Source organism: Tetrao urogallus (genome assembly GCF_951394365.1).
Source record: "Tetrao urogallus genome assembly, chromosome: 6".
Lineage (NCBI taxonomy): Eukaryota > Metazoa > Chordata > Aves > Galliformes > Phasianidae > Tetrao > Tetrao urogallus.
The window spans coordinates 38136834-38155127 of record NC_136819.1 but is presented as its reverse complement, the minus strand read 5'-3'; the positions used below and the strand labels follow the sequence as shown (position 1 = coordinate 38155127).

At 50.9% G+C, this 18294-nt stretch overlaps 3 protein-coding genes across 3 annotated transcripts in view; 2 read left to right on the top strand and 1 right to left on the bottom strand.

Annotated features, from left to right (window-relative positions):
- The window catches only part of LTBP2 (latent transforming growth factor beta binding protein 2), a gene marked incomplete at both ends in the record, with an annotated part of 58915 nt that extends 53899 nt beyond the window's left edge, over positions 1–5016 (top strand). The window contains 8 exons of the mRNA XM_079537888.1: positions 135–326; positions 438–518; positions 696–824; positions 1027–1167; positions 1327–1494; positions 2003–2278; positions 2496–2645; positions 4850–5016. Coding sequence (XP_079394014.1) covers positions 135–326; positions 438–518; positions 696–824; positions 1027–1167; positions 1327–1494; positions 2003–2278; positions 2496–2645; positions 4850–5016 — 1304 coding nt within the window. The remainder of the gene's footprint in view (positions 1–134; positions 327–437; positions 519–695; positions 825–1026; positions 1168–1326; positions 1495–2002; positions 2279–2495; positions 2646–4849) is intronic.
- A 2012-nt stretch (positions 5017–7028) lies between these two features.
- NPC2 (NPC intracellular cholesterol transporter 2) lies at positions 7029–8511 on the bottom strand (the record flags this gene model as incomplete). The annotated part of the gene is made up of 4 exons (XM_079537742.1): positions 7029–7115; positions 7702–7874; positions 8228–8335; positions 8433–8511. 4 exons carry the CDS (start codon positions 8509–8511, stop codon positions 7029–7031), a joined length of 447 nt encoding a protein of 148 aa, XP_079393868.1.
- Positions 8512–11905: 3394 nt separating this feature from the next.
- On the top strand, positions 11906–12972 carry ISCA2 (iron-sulfur cluster assembly 2; the record flags this gene model as incomplete). The annotated part of the gene is made up of 5 exons (XM_079536608.1): positions 11906–11955; positions 12067–12238; positions 12373–12488; positions 12652–12763; positions 12859–12972. 5 exons carry the CDS (start codon positions 11906–11908, stop codon positions 12970–12972), a joined length of 564 nt encoding a protein of 187 aa, XP_079392734.1.
- Between the last annotated feature and the right edge of the window lie 5322 nt (positions 12973–18294).

The following is an 18294-nucleotide window of genomic DNA, read 5'->3' as shown; positions in this document are numbered from 1 at the left end:
CCTCCTTCTGGGGAGAGCCAAGGATTGTGAAAATGAGAAGGCCACTGATGGGCCTGCTCTGGGACCTTGTGGCTGGAAGGTATTGTGCTGCAGCATCAAGGGCTCCATCCTGTTCCTGCTCCACTGTTTTCTAGAGGGCCCTGAAGGACACACGGACCAACCCTCTGACAGCATGGAGCGCAAGCAGTGTTACTACCACATCAGTGACGTTCGCCTGTGTGACAGTGTCCTGGCCAAGAACGTGACGAAGCAGGAGTGTTGCTGCACCGTGGGGGCAGCCTGGGGTGACAACTGTGAGACCTTCCCCTGCCCCATCTTGGGTACAGGTAGGACGGTGACCACAGCACTCCCAACAGGGCCCATTCTCTGCCCAGTGGGTTGGTTGCGCTAAAGAGCTGTTTGCTTTCTTCCCACCTTGGCATCTGCCTCCTGGCCAGTGGAGTATCAAGAGATCTGCCCTCTTGGGAAGGGCTATGTTCCTCAAGAAGATCCACTCTCAGGAAAAGTCTCCTTCACAGGTACTAGCAGGCACCATTTTCTCTCTTTTCTCCCAATGGGGAGAGGGAAGGCACTGCACAACGACCTGCATGGAGATTGAGCCCCAGAAATATCTCCCTGGGGTTGCGGTGCGGTATGCTGACATCCTGTCAGAGAAACCTCTGAGACGTGCTCTCTCCTCTCTCTGCTCCTCTCAGACATGGATGAGTGCGAGACCTTCGGCTCTGAGTTCTGCCGCAATGGACAGTGTCTGAACACGGTGCCAGGCTACAAGTGCTTCTGCCGTACAGGCTACTTCTATGATGCTGGCAGGCTTGAATGCATAGGTAAGATGACCTCAAAGAGCAGCAGCGCCACCACTGAGTGGAGATACAGCAGAGCTGTCCTTGCAGGGCCAGATCTGGCCAAGAAGCTCAACTGTGATCCTCCAGGGAATGGGAGAGGTGGCAGGATGCATTTGGGAAGGGAATGAGCCCTGCTGCCCCTGCCTGCCAGCCTGAGACACTGTTCCATCCTGCATGTGGGCAGATCAGGATGAGTGCCAGAATGAGGTGTACTGCATCAATGGCGAGTGTCTGAACACGGTCGGCTCCTACCACTGCTTTTGCAGCCTCCCACTTGTGTTGGATGCCACTGGCAACCGCTGTGTGAACTTCTCTGGCAGGGCAGGTAAGCTCTGGCATGCCTTGGACCATCCCACCTGCAGCAGGGTCATCCCTGAGGGTGCAGGAGGGACTGGGGCTGGGGTGCATGGTCATCTCTGCCAGGACAACAAGTGGCTCTATTCTGAATGATTTCCGCAGCATTCTTTGCTCATGTCACCTGCAGATGCCCTGGAGGAGTATGAGATCCACCTGGACGTCTGCTGGCAAACTGTCTCTGACTACATCTGCCAAGACCTGCTGCACGGCGAGCAGACAACCTACACCGAATGCTGCTGCCGCCTTGGTGAAGCCTGGGGCCAGAACTGTGCGCTCTGTCCACACAGGTCCTCTGGTGAGCAGGGTGGTGAGGGAAGCACCTCTCAGGGGAGCTGTGCTGTGCCATGCTGTGCCATGCTATTTTGTGGCTGCAACCAGGTCTCCACTTGTCATCCTTGTTGCTGAAGCCAGCCCAAATGAGCTACCTGCCTGTCCAGGGCTGGGCAGCACCATGAGGCAGAATGTACCTTCCAGCTGTTTTGAAGTGGTCTGAGGTGATGGAGGGAGGAGTTGCTCCATCCTTCATACTGCTTCCCTCAGGTCTTGCAAGCACCAGACCTGCTCAGTCTAGGAGAGGAGAGGCACTCAGCCTGAGATGGGAGCACACTGGGGATTTGGGTTCTCATTGCTCAAGGACTTGCTTTCCCCAAAAAGAAGTTGATCTCCTCCAAGATGGGTTTCTATCAGCAAAAAATGGAGCTGCATCTTGAGCCTTCTGAGTCTTTGCTGGCCCACTGTGGGTGCACCCTCTATCTGCCATAGCAGCCCTGCTGAGCTTTGACACTACTTTTCTCTCAACACAGCTGATTTTGCTTTCCTCTGTAATGGAGCCAGTGAAGACAGTGACAGAGGGTCTGAAGTCCGAGAAAGACCTAGGTATGAGTATGGACCAGGCTTGGAAGATCCCCACTACGGCCTTCCCAACCCAGACATGGGCCCCTACTACAACTACCTGGAGTCAGAGTATGGAAACCCTGATGCGGCTTTCCCTCGGAGAGAACTGAGCAGCGAGTTTCGCGGCAGCCCTTTCCACCATGGCCCAGGGCGGCCCCCACCCCGCTACCTGCCCAGCCAACCCGGTGAGTACTGGGTTACACAAATAGGTGCTTTCTCACCCAGCCCGTATCCACCCCAGCTGGAGTGCTCCAGGCTTCCAGCAAACTCTCTCCCTGGCTATGCTCCTGGATGCTCTCAGTTTTCCCAGCCCCACCAGGACCATTTCGCCACATGCCAGATGTCCCCTCTGTGGTCGAACAAGTAGTCTTCCCACTCTGACACATCCTTGCCACCCTCCAGGTCTTTATGAGGGCTTTGAGGGGCTGCAGGCTGAGGAGTGTGGCATCCTCAATGGCTGTGAGAACGGACGTTGCGTGCGCGTCCCAGAGGGCTACACCTGTGACTGCTTCGATGGCTACCAGCTGGACATGACCCTCATGGCCTGTGTGGGTAAGTGGCTTTTAGTCCCGTTAGCGACATGGTGGCCCAGGCTTCCCTTATCTGTTGCCGCTCTCTGGTGGTGCTGCCTGGGATGGTTGTCAGAGGCTTCCCTGCTCTCCTGGGTGCTTTGTGGCCTTGGAGCTGGGAATGTTGTGTCACGGCACCTGGGGGCATCAGGGAACAGCTGGTCACTGCCTTCTTAGTGTAGCACTCCTGCGCACAGATGGTTTTGTGCTTCTGTTTTCTATCCTCTAAACTCACCGTGACTTTCCAGCCTGTCCTACAAGTGAAGGTCTCTAAAGTTTCTCTCGTCATCTGCTCTACATCCCCACTCTGTATCCGTTCTTTCAAAAGTGCAACTCCACAGGCCAGCCCCAGGCACCCAACAGAACAGATGAAGATGCTCTTTCCTTAGACAGGGTACTTACTCCACTCCCCGGCATCCTTTCTGCATGACAGTGTAATGCAACTGCTTCACACAACGCCTGTGGCCTCTCCTTCCCCAGAGCTGCCTAGCCTCTTACTCCCCCTTCTGCATTTGTGCACAGTTTGCTTTTCCTCAGCTGCAATGCTTTGCACTTGTCATCAGTGAATTTGACTTCTCTGAGGGATCAGAGCACTCACAGTTTGGCGTCACATAGGTCTTATGAGCACAAAGAGTCTTCCTTTGTCCACACAGATGACAGCATTGGCTGGAGCAGGGGTCAGGATTGATCTCACAGGCAACATTTTGAATGGCTGTCATTTTAACAGCCAAGAATTCATCATTATCTCTTGGGTGCAGCTTAGTGACCCATTGTGCAATTGCCGCAGTTTCATCTAGCCCATATTTCCTCAGTCCACTTGAGCGTGTCATGTGAGAGTGTGTTGAAATCCTTATCCTGGCCAAGAGTTATACCCACTGTTCCCCCCTTATCACACAGATTGCTTATCGGGTCAGTAAGGGGAACCAGATTGTTTGACATAATCAGGCCTGAAAAGATCTGTTCCAGCTATTTAACAGCCCCTATATCCTTCAGGGAAAGGAGGGCAGTGACCTAATCATCCAGAAACCTGCTTTAAGTGGGTGGGAGTGAGCAGTCTGTAATTCCAGATCCCCCTTCTCTATTTGTGGAGGCACTGTATTCCTCAGGGACCTCCTTGATCCTCTGCCTCAGAGGGAACTCTCACTCCTCAGTGCTGGAGTACCAAGTATTTGCAGATGAGCTGCAGCAGCTTTACTTAGCTGACTGTCAAGCTAAGTGAGATGTGGAGCTCCCAGAGCTCCTTTAAACACTTGAAACATCCATACTGAATCTGGACAGAAGGAGCATTTTTATGGTGGCTGGAACAAGGCCTGCATTGGCTACACCAGCCAGCTCGTCATTGTCTGGCTTTTGTTTCCTCCTCTGATAAGGCCCAGACTTACATTCCCCATTGTTTCCTGTTAATGTATTTATGGAGCCTTTTCTTGTTGCTCTTTCTGTCCCTGCCCAGCCCAGGCCTCTGTGTGCACTGCTAACACTGCTTCTGCTGCTGCTCACCCTTGGGTGCCCCTGACGAGGCTGGAGTCTGTGGTCAAGGGGCTTGGGCTCAGGCTCAGCACAATGGTCAGAGTGACAAAGCCCCACTGCTGCCTCTCCACAGTTTGGAGTGGTTCAGGGCTGCTGCATTTAGCAGAGCTGCAGCACAGGGCTGCCTGCAGGGCTCCCACATGAGCTCTTTGGCACAGTTTGCAGGTTAATAAAACAAGCCCTTGTTTGCATAGCATGAGGTTCCTTTGTGTTCTGGTCTTGGAGGTGATAATCAGCCTCTCAGGGTCGGCATCATCTGCCTCCTGACCTTGTCAGACTGGAAAAGGACATATTCTAAGGCTGGAGGTGGCCTTTCTCCCAGATATTAGGCTATCATGACTTGTCAGTGAGAAGCTGCTCTGCTCCCCCAGGGTGTCACCAGCTGAAGAGCATGGGAAGGGCCTGTTCTGGGACTCCAGCCTGTGGCTGGATGCCATACCTGGGGGGTTCTGCAGATGTGCTGAATGCAGCATCAAGGCAAAGGAGTCAAGTGCAACCCAGTGTGACAGAGGCTGGGGGGGCACAGTGGGCAGCCTGGATGTGCAGGGGGACACAAGCGAGCTTGAGGAGCCTGGACAAAGGAGGGCTCCCCTGGGCTACAGGGACATGCTGGGGCTGCTTGCTGTGCCACCATCTCACCCCCTCTTTTCCTTCTTGCAGACATCAATGAATGTGAGGATGTGGATGTCCCAGTGCCCCTATGCCAGGGCGGCACCTGTGAGAACACAGAAGGCTCCTACCGCTGCCGCTGCTTGCCAGGCTATGTGGCACTGGCCCAGCCCCACCACTGTGTGCCTCAGACAGCCCAGAGCCCGGCAGCAGCATAGCTCTAAGGGAGTGGCAGTGGGGGGTACCCCCCTCTGGTGGCACGCTTCTCCGGGACCTGGTGGTGTGGAAAAGGGTCCCCGGGGCTGTGGCTGCTTCTATACCCTTTGTCCCTTCACCTCCAAAGCGCACAACTCCCCTGCCACCTTTTCCTGGCTGTGAGTGCCAGGGCTGAGCTCCCAGCCTCTGTACCCCCATCCTCACCTCCAGCTCCTGCTTCTGCCACAGCAGAGCCCTCCCCAGCCCGGCCCCCAGCACCTGCCGCAGTGCCACATACCACGGGGGCTCGCAGGACACTTTCTCTTGCCGTGCAGCCCCAGCTCCTCCCTGCACCCTGCAGAGAGACTGGGTTCACCTCCCCACGATGAGCATCACTGCTGCACTGACCTAGCGGCGAGCCTCACTGCACCATGCAGCCTGCCCCAGGACACAGCCCTGGGGGAGCAACCCCGGCTCCCTAAAGCTGCTGCCCAACCTCAAGGTGTGGTGGAGAGGATGGGGGTCCCACAGCCGGCTCACCCTGCAGCCGTCCCAGGCGCCTCCCTACCCCTGCGCTGTGCCTTTGTGCCCTGCGCTGGCTGGGGGGAGTGGGCAGGGTTCCAGCTTAGTTTCTGTAAAGTTGGTGACTTTTTTTTAACCGAGTCTGCTGGAAACTTCTCTCATGTTGTTAAATAAAACATTTATTTTGGGCCCTGTGGCTCATGACACTGGGGCTGGGTCAGAATTGTGCTTGTCTTCCCTCTGCCAAGGGATACCACCAGCCTCCCCACTCCTGGGACAGAGGAAAACCATGCCAGGCCAAATACCCACTTACCTGCCCCAACTGGAGCCAACTCCTGCCCCTGGGGGCTACACAGCACATATGGCTGCTAACACCCTGCTTCCTTCACACACCCTTTGCTTGCAGTTCAACAATCCTTGTGGCTGGCTGGAACCCCTGAACAGGTCCAGGAGTTGCTTTTCCTACCCCAGAGCCCCTGCTGGGAATGCTTTTGCCTCACACTGCAGCAAGCAAAGATGTGTTCTGCACAGCCATCTCCGTAAGGTGTACTGCTCCAGAACAGTGCAGGACCAGCAGAGCTGATGCAGAGCCTGATGCTGCCAGGTAGACACCCCAGCATTCAGCAGCAAAGATGCATGGTTGCTCACAACTCACCTACACTGAGACCAGCAAGCCACCACCTGCAGCTTCAGCCAAAAAAAAACAGATGGATGACTACACCCAGCCAGAAGATGCCCAGACACTCTGCTTGTCCTCCAGCCATCTACTCCCAGAAGACAACGCAAGCTGGTTTTGTCTAGCCTTTATTAAAAGGAAAGTTATAAAAAGAGGTTCAGGAGCTCCCAGCAGCTCCAAGTTAGTTGATAGTGCAAACCATTGGTTAGAGAAAGAATCATCCCTGCAGAAACACTGAATGCCATTTGGCGTTGCATCCACAAAAAGGACTTTTCCCAGCTGCAGTCCTGCAGGCTCCAGCAGGGTCCCAGGACAGACTCTGCTGCCAGGTCAGGAAAGCTTCCTCCCCTCTTCTTCAGATGCAAGGATGGAAAACGCAGTTCCTAGGAGCATCCCAGTCACAGCAGGGCAGAAAAAGCACAGGAGGGTGGATGGAGCCAGCATTCTACAAGAGGCACTGAGGGGTTATCAGGTAGCAGCTTAGAAACTAGCCAGGTTCACTGCAGAGAAATCTCTTTGTGAGGACAGACAGCTCTGTTTCAAACAACTAAAGTGCCTCCACAGAGCATGTGGAAGACAATGTCCTAATGCTCAGTCTCTCTTGCTGACAGCAGCAGACACTGCTCCCCCATGAGCTGCTGTGGGAACACGCCAGAGGGATCGTGGAGAGGGGCGAGAGCCTTCTGCCCGCAGCTGGCCTTGCAGGAACAAAGTACTGGCTGCCCAGAGGCTGCAGAGTTCGGAAGGAAGCAGTAAGAAATACTTATATAAAAGATTTTGGCTTGTGTTATTTTCTCTGTTTCTCTCTTCCCCGAGCCCAACTCATGGCAGAGCTCCTCAGCTGGTGATCTGCACTGGTATCTTCCAGCAAAACAACATCTGATCCTGGTCATCCACCAACTCCCATTTCACTATCAGCTTAATCTGCAAGAGAACAATGAAGTAAGAATAGTTAGGAGAGACCAAAGCAAAGACAACAGGCAGCTTCAGTCGTTTGTGAAGCAGAGGGGTCCTGGTGATCCTGTGGGAAGAAGGAGCTGGGCCACCTGCGGTGACTCCTGCAGTATTGTGTGGCTGGAGGGCACTGCTGTGTAACACGGAGACGTCCACATGCTAAATTGAGAACCCCCATCTGAGAGTGCAGAGGAAACAGCCAGCACGTCCCCGCTGAATGGCACCTGGAGCCAACTGCCCCAAATCTGAGTGCTTGGCCGGGAGCAGAGCCTTGGCAGTGGGGCTGCATGCAGGCACAGCACACAAGGAACACACACGGGGATAGCTGAAGCAGTTTCTCAGCAGCTGGAGTCAGGCTGCTTCCTTTGACGTGTTTGTCCCAAAACAGGAACTGTGGACAGAATCCCACTCACAGCAGAAGTGAGAAGCAGCTGAAGATCCTTCTGACCTCTTCCCCATACTGCGAGATGAAGCATTCTTCTTTACAGATGGGCTGTGGGTTTGCCCCAGGAAGGAGGGCAGCCGCGAAGCGCAGGTGGGGTTCCTGTTTACTTACACTGGGGTACTCGCTCTTCACAGGGAGCTTGTTCAGGTAGCTGTATGAGTGGCCCTTCTGGATGGGGCACTGGATCCCAGACTTGCATCCATCAGGCTCGGGGATGGGGAAGGGTATGTCCACATGCAGCATCTCACCATACACCTTAGCCTTACTGCCTTGGCTCTCGATCTCTGCAGAACATGGGAAGAGTGAGTGCAGCACCAGAGCAGGGAAACACTTCCACTTTGTGACCTCCCCTGGACATATTGAAACCAGATGATCATTGTGGTCCTTTTCAACCCAGGCCATTCTATGATTCCATGACTGTGTACCTGGAGGACAGTCTGCCTGAAGGCTGCAGAGAGCACACTAAGCAGTTCTCCTCTTCGGCTACCTCTTCCCATTCCGTGGCACCCTCCAGCCACTCTGCCCAGTTATTCCCGGACACAAAGGCACAGACTTAACGCTGTCACCCCCTCTGCCCACCTCATCCCTCCTCACAGGATCCCACCAGCACCCCAGACCCCACGGAGCCGATGCTTACTGCTGGAGAAAGTGACGTTGATGCTGTACGAGGTCCCTTTGACGAGCTGGCAGGGCTGCGTGGGACAGGGGCTCACGTTCACCTCTTGAATGCTTCCGTCTTTGGAACCTAGAAGGACGAGCGAGGGGTTAGCGGTGCCAGGACCCCGGAGGGCAACTCCCGCTCGGCCAAGGAACCGGGCCCCCGCGCCTCGTGGGACACTCACCGCAGTCCACGAAGCGGAGCGGCTCGGCCAGGGCGGCGGCAGCGAGCGCCAGCAGCAGCACGAGAGGCGGCGGCACCATGGCGGCACTGCGCTGCGCTGCGGAGGCGGAGGCGGTGGCGGCGGCGGCGGCGGCGGCGGCAGCGTCACATGAGAGCGGCGAGGCCGCCCCGCCCCGCCCCGTGCCGGCGGTCAGCTGAGCGCCGCTCCGCCCTCGGGGCCGGGCCGTGGGCTGCAGGTGGGCTGGCAGGCGGTTCCGCCGCGGTGGCGGCGCTGCTGCTTAGATTCCCCGAGGCAGCGTTCAGCAGAACAGGCAGCCGCTGGCAGACCTTGCTGTCAGGTACGTGCCCCTTGTGACAGCTGGTACAATCCGTGGGCCTCTGGGTCACCCTGGAGCCACCGTTGCACTGAGAAAATGAAAAGATACGTTCATCCGAGACTGGTGCTTGAGTTCTGCACTTACATATCCCACCAACTCCATTACCCGAGGAAAAAATCTGAAGTTCCGCTTGATGAGCAGCTACGCCCAATGAATGTAAATTCCTGTAACAGCACTGCACTTGCAGCTTGGTAAACACACAGACCTTCAGGCACTGTAGTGGCAGTGAATACAGAAACGGTATTCTAGAGAAAATCCATATCATCATCATCATGCATCAGTTTCTCCTGCTCTCTCAGCCAGTACATGCTCCTTTTGTTGTAGATCACCAGCATTCACAATGAATGCACCACGGGACACTCACATTCCACAGCCATGGCAGTGGTTTCTTGTCATCAGTTTCTGAATCACTCAAACGAGCCCAGTTTTCCACTGAGATAAAATGCCTTAAACACACACTGTAGAAACAAGCAGAATAGTTAGAGAACCCAGCTTGCAGGCAGACCTCATCAGTTCAGCAGGCTTAAAGAGAGCTTAAGGAACTCCCCAAAACATGAAGTGTGCAGAATGAGGAGGGGGAAAAAAAGTACAATCAGATTATATCAAGTTATCAAGAACCACAAGACCAACAAAGCCACAGTCTAGGAAGGGAGAAAACATGGATTTTAATTCTGGATGAGACAATAACACCCCCTGACTACATAGCTGGCGGAAAGAAAAAACGATCACTGGTAATAGAGAGGTGCAAAGAAACAGCTGTTCTCCTTCCTTACATGGCCTGGCTACTCCGAACATTTGCCTCCAGCACATGAATCACTCGCCAGAGCAATGGATTATTAATCAGACTAAATTAACTCTGATTGAGGCCAACTCTCTCATTTTCTCAATCTAAAGTAATGCAACAACATCCAGAAATGCCTTGAAAATACTTGTACCATTTCAGACATCTGACGCTGGTAAAACTGAGGGCATGTAGAAAGTACAAGTGTTTTTTTTTTAAGGGAGCAGGCTACATCAAATATCCAAAAAGAGTTTGCAATGAATATAGATGCAACACGAGGCCATGAAATGTCAGCATTCAGCACAATAAATTCTTCAAGAGAGAGAAAAGCATGTGCAGTGTGAGAAGCAGAACCATCCTTCTCCCTTTTTTTCCCAGGAGCTCTTGATTCATTCCTCCAAACGCAGAGGTGCACTGATAATAACTCAAAAAACACCCCCTATATGTGTTTAAAAGCATCAACTGTTCCAATACGCCTAATCTGAGCATCCAGCTGTTTGCAGCTAACTGGATGAGCACCAGCTCCTCTGGGACCCCACCTGTGATACTTTCCTGGTTTTATGTGAACATTATCAGAGTTAATCCAAGAGTGAGAAAAACTAAACAGCTCAAACCAGTCTTTATTTACATGTGCAAGGTGGTATACATAAGCAAAAGCATGTGGTTGCATTTCTTTAAAGCACTGCCCCCTCAGCCTGGCAGCCACATTCACCGTGGGAGTGAGCCTTTTAGGATTTATACACATAATATTAACTACATGTTTACTACTCCAGGCACTCCACCACGTGCTTGATTTCTATGCCTATGCCAAAGAAAATACTTTTGCTTCCTGCAGTTGTTAAATCTCTGTATGGAGCTGCCTACTACATGCTTAATGGACAATAACTTTGTCAAGCAGATGTCATCTTGGATTTAAGTACTTCCTCTGCCTCCACTGTGCTGCAAGGAGGTCAAGCTGTTCTAGGCACTGCCTTGTTCCGATTGAGATGTGTGAGAAAGCTAATAGTCACCAAGTCCCGAGCTGTGCTGACTTTAAATGATCCCCTCCTACTGGGATGACTGGTTTTCCTCTGTCATGCCACTGTATGACTCTCCACAAACCTGACTGGAAGTGAGGGAACAGGATTGCAGCCTGGAATTCCTCCAGGCGAAGCACGTGAGTAAATGATAAGCAACCCTTTAACTGTAGGCACACCTTTGAGCAACAGGCCGGACCAGTGTCACATGTCAAATGATCAGGTTTAAGGGAGAGAAACGAGGCAGAGCCGCTCAGCTTCAGGCTGGCAGCCAAGTTCTGGACTCGGTCAGGTGAGTGAAGATTCATCCTCCACAAAGCCCTTGATACAAGTTTTTGAAGAGGAAAAGCACCTTTAACAAAATGCACATAACCTTTCATTAAGCATGAGTTCCCTGCTTTGACTGTGAAGAGTTAATTGAAGAATCATTAAACACCTACACACGCAGAAATGCGAGGCAGGAAATATGAGCAGAGGGGGCCTGGGAGATGGCAAGCGCTGGTGCTAACGCAGGCTCGGTGGTGAAACCATGGAGACTGCGTCTGAGAACTGCGCCTTACGCACCCAGTGCGGGGATGAAGGCTGCACATCTGCCCAATCCTGCTGGATCCTGTTCTCACAGAGATGTGAGGAGCGGGAGGGGGCCGCGCGGAACTGCAGCACATGCAGAAAGCTGAGCATGTCTGTGTTTGCAGTACCAGGGTCATGAATCCCAACCCAAAGGAAAACTGGCCTCCCTGATAAAGAAAGTAAAACAGAAAAGTCAGTATCGGGAAAAATCATAAGAAATCCTTCAGAGCAGGCCCTGTGTTTGTTCTTCTGTTTGCGTAATTCCCCCTGCAATGACATCTTGATCCCTGTCAGGGTCTCAGGGCACTGCTCAGTGCAAATAACCCTCACAGCTAAGTCCACTGCAAACACACTCTGCTGAAAAGCGCTGCATTATTTACAAAGTTATTTTTCTTTGCTGCTTTCAAAAGCAAACACTTTCAAGGACAAATACGAGTTACGTGCTTTCAGCCACAGCACGTTTCCAAACCTAGGACCGGGCTGACACAGCGGTGTCAACGTCTTCCCTATGCGTGGGCCACCGCTCCCCCGCAGCCCAGGTCGGGACACAGCCAGACCCCGGCGGGCGCCACTGCTCGCTCGACCCACCCGCACGTCGCCTAGCAACCCGCCCCACCGAACGCTTCCGCCTCGGTACGCGCCATGGCGCCTCGCGCCGGAAATAACGGCGCCGGACAGCCAATGGGCGGGCGGGGTGGGGCGGGGCGCTGAGGAGGGAGAGAGAGGCAAGATGGCGGCGCTGAGGCGCTGTTGGTGGATGGCGCGGTGTGGTCGGGTCAGGTACCGACTCGGCAGCGCCTCTCTCTGTGACAGGGGGCGGCGAGTGCGGGGCCGGGGGCTCGGCGTGGCCCCGCTGAGGCTCGCCCTTTCTTCCCCTCCTTCTCCCTGAAGCAGTTGGTGTTCTGCTTCGTCGCACAGAGGACGAGCGCCACTCGGCCCCCCGCCGGCCCCTGTCTGCGCGCTGGGCCGCTCGCTGCGGTGTGCATCGTCCTCCTCCCAGCCGGGCCCGACGGAGAGCGACTCCAACGAGGGACAGGTCTACCTCAGCGAGAGCTGCGTGAAGGTAGGGCCCCGAGAGGGCTTCCCGAACCGTCCGGCCTGCCGCGAGTGCACAGCGGAGGTGTTGCAGCATTTGCCTGTTCGTTCAACATGGCTTGAGCCTTTGTTTGTTTGTTTTTAATCTTTTCTGTTTCGTAGAGGCTGCTGGAGATTGCAGAAGGATCAGAGTTTCTCAGGCTGCAGGTGGAAGGAGGTGGTTGCTCGGGGTTCCAGTACAAGTTTTCTTTGGACACGGTTATAAATCCTGATGACAGGCAAGGACAGAGGGGCTGTTCTGTGCAAAGGGGGCAAGATGGGTGTGTGTGTGGTACAAAATCTTGGAAGGACAAAGACTGCAAGATGAGAGAGGTGCTCAGGCTGTGCTTCTTGGTTGTATCTGTAGCACAACTGATGTTTAAATGTGCTGCTTTTCTGCAGGGTTTTTGAACAAGGTGGTGCCCGTGTAGTTGTGGATGTGGACAGCCTGGCCTTTGTGAAAGGTTCCATGGTAGACTTCAGCCAGGAGCTGATTCGCAGCTCATTCCAGGTGGTGAGCAATCCTCAGGCAGAGAAGGGATGCTCCTGTGGGACTTCCTTTTCTGTCAAATTCTGATTGGACTTCTTATGGATGACTGCTGGCTGCAGATGTTTCCTGGCAGTCTTCAGAGGGTTTTGTTTGATCATTTCCCAGTTGATCCTTCTCATCTTCCTAACCCTGTAACACAGCAGTTACAGATGACACCAGCTGTATGTGTCTGAACTGAGCCTGTTTCCAAGACTTTTTGGCCTTCCTCTCAGAAATATGAAGTAGCCATAATAACGCAAACAGAAGCATCCTCAGTGCTTTGTGAATCACCTGCTCAGTGGCGCAGACTCACCCTGCCTTCTCCAGAATGTGGAACCACTTGTCTCTACAAGAGATGGCTGTATATATGTGTGTGTTTATTGAGAGTTCTTACTAAAAAAAAAAAAAATATGTATTTGAGGTTGTTTGGTATTACTCATGCATTTCTGGTGGGTGGAATCTGGGTTCATTCCAGCTAGGACTGTTTACCAATTTTTTTTCATCTGAATTGGATTTATACCTACCAGTGTTGCTGGCTGTTCAACGTTCTGTGGGCTTTTCTGGACACTTAGCTTTTTCAAGCTGGTCTCAGTCCCAGGAACCCATAGTAGTTTTGCTCTCAGTCCTTGGAATGAAAGTTTTGACATGTTCAAAGTAAGTGAAGCTCAAACACTGAGGTAGGAAGAATTAATAGCTATTTGTTTTATTTTAGAAGCAAAAAAAAAAAAGTGGTGTGTGCATATGTATATAAATAAAATACACAGCCTTCTATCCCCAGTGCTGTTCTAGGTTGTTCCTAAACATGTCTTGGCTTTTTATATCATACAATCTCTTAAGTTTCGTAGTGAATCCACTGTCTTCCTAACAGGAAAGGAAGTTTAGGTGACAAAGGCAAAGAAGTTCTGGAGTATTGCATGAGTGACCTTAAGTCATTGTGACTTAACTGAGAATAATTTGCCTCACCATTTATCCTGTCTGGTGTTATGAAAGAGTTAAACAACTCCTTTCCTTTCTGAAATTTCCAAAAAAAAAAAGGGAGAAATAGAGGTTTCCAAGATAACAACATTTTGATTAGTTTTCTGTATCTTTTTATCTGCCACTGGATGTCTTTTAAATCACGTGCTTCTTTTAAATCTTTAAATCACGTGATTCACATGCTTCTGGGTGAGAGATGGAAAAACTATTTTTGTTCCCTCTCGTGTTTTATCTGATCAAAACCAAATTGTCGAAGACTTGAATCATTCTCGTGAGTCTGGGAGGACTGCTTGACTTTGGTTTCAGGGGAACTGCTTAAAGCAAACCATGAGGTTTTGAGGACCCAATGCCATAGGCATTCTTCATGTTGTTAAGCTTACAGAATTCCTTTCTAAGCTAGTCGGCAACACATACATATACTTTGTGTCCGCCTGCTGATTTCTCATGCTTAGTTTATAGCCAGACAATGTTAGCTTCATCCATAAACTATGCAATTTTGTCACTTGAGGAATATGGGTGGGCTTTGGAGCAGCAGTTCCTTTGGTCTGGTGCTTTTGATTTGTTCCCTGCAGTCAACATGCTTATGTCCCTATCAAACAGAGCTGGATGTGGTGCTGTAGTGAGCCAAAGGATATGATGAAAAGACTTGCCTAAACCCCTGCAGGATACCACAATCTCCTAGGTCTTGAATTGAATGTCTGCCAAAAATGCCTTCAAAAGATAGAAGAACTAAAAGCATGTGTAGGTAGAAGACATTAGATATATATTTTTTTCAGGTGGGATAGCAGAGCAATGAAAAATTGCTTTCTGAAGTAGAAGGTATGTAATCTAGCTCTTGGTCTGTTTCATACGATTGGACCTTGGTCAAGTCTCTTTTGGCACTTTTCAATGGAAAATGTAAGTGCAGGAGTAGTGAAGGGAAAAGAGGAAACCAGCAAATAGCAAGGGTTGGTTTTTGTTTTTGTAAATGAAAACCTTTCTTTAGCCCCTATAAGTATTCCACCTGGGTTACTGTACTTAGTAAATGTGTACAGGCTCTGTCCACAGAACCTAACCAGGTGCCACTTGCCCACTCTCCACTGTTCAAGTAAATCAAGCGAGTGCTGTCTGCATGGAGTGCAACCACTTTCAGATAACTTCCCTCCTTCTTTGCAGGGACTGTATGAAGGATGAATCATAGAATCACCAAGGTTGGAAAAGATCTCCAAGATTATCCGGTCCAACCATAAATGAAATGTTGTGTTCATACCAGCGTCACCAGCAGCCTGTTGCTGGGCTCAGGGGAAGCTTGCATGCATGCCTTGCTGTGTGCACTTTTGGTAGTACTGCTGTAACTGCACTAGGTGGACCCCTTACTCTTTAGGATTGGCTGTTCTGGACAAGACTTGCAGCTTGAGTAAGGTTGAATGTGCTCCTTGCAGGACCTATGCAGGAACAAAAGTTTCTTTGGAGGCAGGCTAGAGCTGATTTTGTCTTAACTCCAGACTCATAGTCTTTATGTCAGAGAAATTGCTCAAAGCTGGAGAGGCTTCATCTGTACAGTGCATTGCTCTTGACCTGCTAGTCCTGCTTCCTGTCAGCAGCTAAAATCTACTGGCCAAAACTACTAGTCTTGCTGTACCCAGTATGGAATGGATGCTAAAGGCTTTGTTATCTCTGTAACCATGTTGTCTTAAAAAAGTATATCTGAAAGAAACCCATGTCAGTACATTATAAATTGGAAACTTCTGTGTCTAGGAAGCTGGCAAGGGGGTCATATTGCAGAATGGAATTAAGGTGACCTTGGTGAATTTTGCCTATATAGGCAATAAAGGCTGGATTCTGGCTCTGGCAGAAATTTAAAAAAAAAAAAGAAAGTTAAGGTTTGTACATGGGCTAGTCTTAGTGGGGGGAAGATTTCACCACTGTACAAAGTAAAGAATGCAGAGGATTAGAGTTCTGCCTGGAGAGTGAGGGACTGCTTTGGCACATCTGTGTGGTGCCTGTAATGTGGGAATGTGTTGCAGCCCTTGTACTGAAACTGTGAGATTAGGACAGCAGTGTGGAGCTGAAGATGCTGGCAAATTCAAATTCATTGCAAATGAGAAGCTGCAGTGGAAAATCTTTTCTCTGCTCCCACATGAAGGATTCTCTCGGTTCACCCACCTGACAAGGAATGATCAAGAAAGATATTTATGGAAACCTACGTTAAGATAAAACTTCAAGGGAAAGGGCACAATCATCAGTACCAGTGACAGGTGGATAGAGACAGATGTCATAGAAATCCTTGCTTTGGTCAGGGCTTTTTGGCTCTCCAGGGACTTGGTGGATAACCAGCATGTTTTAAGAACAGCATTCCAACTCCGTTCTTAAAACTCGATAGCTTCTGCCACTTATTAACTGGGGCAACTTGCACCTCTTCCAGGGAGAGGTGGAGAAATAGTGCTTTAGGGATATGCGTGGTGATACGGTGCTTGCTTTGAGTGGGCTGCTGTAGGTATTGCTTGCTAAACAGAGCATTTGGGCTGGGTGGCACCTAGGCAATCAGCCAAGGGCCGGTATTAAGAGAACAAGTGCTTATCACACCCCAAAATATTCTTGTGTAAAATTTAACTAAATTCAAGTCTTCCTTGTAATATTCTACATCTGTACTGACCTGTTGGATGAGTCAGGAAGATGGCTAGGGCAGAAGAGCCAGTTCTCAGAGGCACCCCATTGGGCTTCTGCTTCCTCCACACGGTAATATAATTTCCTGCTTTCTTAGGACTTGCCTGAATCCAATGCATGGTGGAGGATTCACTCAAAGGCAGTGACAGGCAAGCAGAAGTCTTCTCTTGTCTGTGTCCCACGCTATGAAGGCAATACTTTTGTATCACAACTGCCTTCAGCTTTGCAAGCATTCTGAACATCCACTGGCAGCACGGAGTAGAAACTGGAGTGGTATAAACTCCCCTATTCACACCCTTAGTTGGGATTGGCCAGAGGAGTTCTCTAAATTCAGGGCAAGCTCTCTGTATTCCCAGGATGCGTTGTTACATCGTGTGCTTGAGGACTGAACCGCATGCTGCTTCCATTCGCAAACGCAGCAGTTGGGTTCATTAGCTGTGTGTAATAGGATACGCAACATTCTGATGCCTCATTCTCTGCCTGTTCTTCCACGCACACCAGCAGGGGCTCTCAGGACATCCACTGTCCTCTGGAACAAGCCAGATCAACAGCTCCTTGATGGATTGGCAGTAGAGAAAGGGATTACTTTGCCTAATGGCTTGTTTGATTTGAATGTCAGCCAGCATGGAAGAAGGACCAGGATTCAAGGAGACACAGCTTCCATTTGGGTAATCTTTTTATTGCTGTTGTTTTTTGGTTTTGTTTTGTTTTAGAAGAGGATGAGTCTTTCAATCAAGCACCATCAGGGGCTAGGCACATAGGATTAATGGCGTGGTTTGGCTCTTGCTGGATTCTGAGAAGTATGCTTGCTCTGCTTGACTTCCAGGATTAGATTGTTACTGGCTTTGATTTGTGCAGATATCCAGCCAGGAAACAGCCTAGCAGACCGTGGATTTGGGGTGGTTAGCATCCCACTACAAACAGAAAGACCATAGTTAGGCAGCTGAAGCTGGGCATGGCATTGAGCTGGGCCAATACAGCAGGGCTGTAATTCCTGGCTCTGCAGGGAGTAGTTTGTGTGCAGGGCTCCCTGCCTCTGGCCTTCCCATCACTATGAAGCTCTTAATATTTCCTGCTTGAGCAATAGGAGTTTATGGCCCTACTCTTTGTGGTTGATTAGAGCCCAAGTTTGTGCCCCTGTTTTAATCAGTGCTCATTTACCTTTGGCATCCTTCAGAGGAACAGAATGGTATGTCTTTCAGTTGCCATGGAAACAGTGAGACTAAATGCACATTTCCATGGCAACCTGCCATTATCTCCAGCTCTATCTGTGGGTCTCATATTCTGACCATGGGGGTGGGGTGATGAAAATGGAGCTTCCTCTCTTAAAAAAAATAAATAAAATTTAAAAGTGTGTTATCACCACCACCATAGCCCCTTCCCTCCTCTGGTCAGGCATGGGGCTGAGGCATGTGCATGCTAAGAGAGGCCCTCCTGTTGCCACCATCCCATGCGCTGGGGCTCCAGCCTACCCTCTTCAGCTCCCTTCTCTCCTTCTCACCGTGCTAAAAATAGTGATGTTGAGAACGATTTGATGACAATGCTCCAGCACTTCTCAGAGCTCTTTGTTTCCTCAACCAATGCTCCCAGAAAAGGTCCTTGAAGTTGATTGAACTTTCCAAAGGTTCCAAAGGTCGGTGTGTTCCAGCTCCTCCCAGTCGGACAGGCCAGGTGTTAATTACAAGGTCAAAGATTCTGAGGAGAAGCCTTTGTCTGCTGGGCCTGGAGGCCTAGGGTGCATCACCTTGACCTGAGGAGCAAGGGACCTTCTTGCAGCGACAACACAGACTGCTCTGGGAGGTTGTGACTGTCAGCTGGGATCAAAGGCAGTGCTTACAGCTTTGTGTGGGACTTGGTGTGCACAGAAGGCGAGGTCTTCCTGGACGATGGGGCTT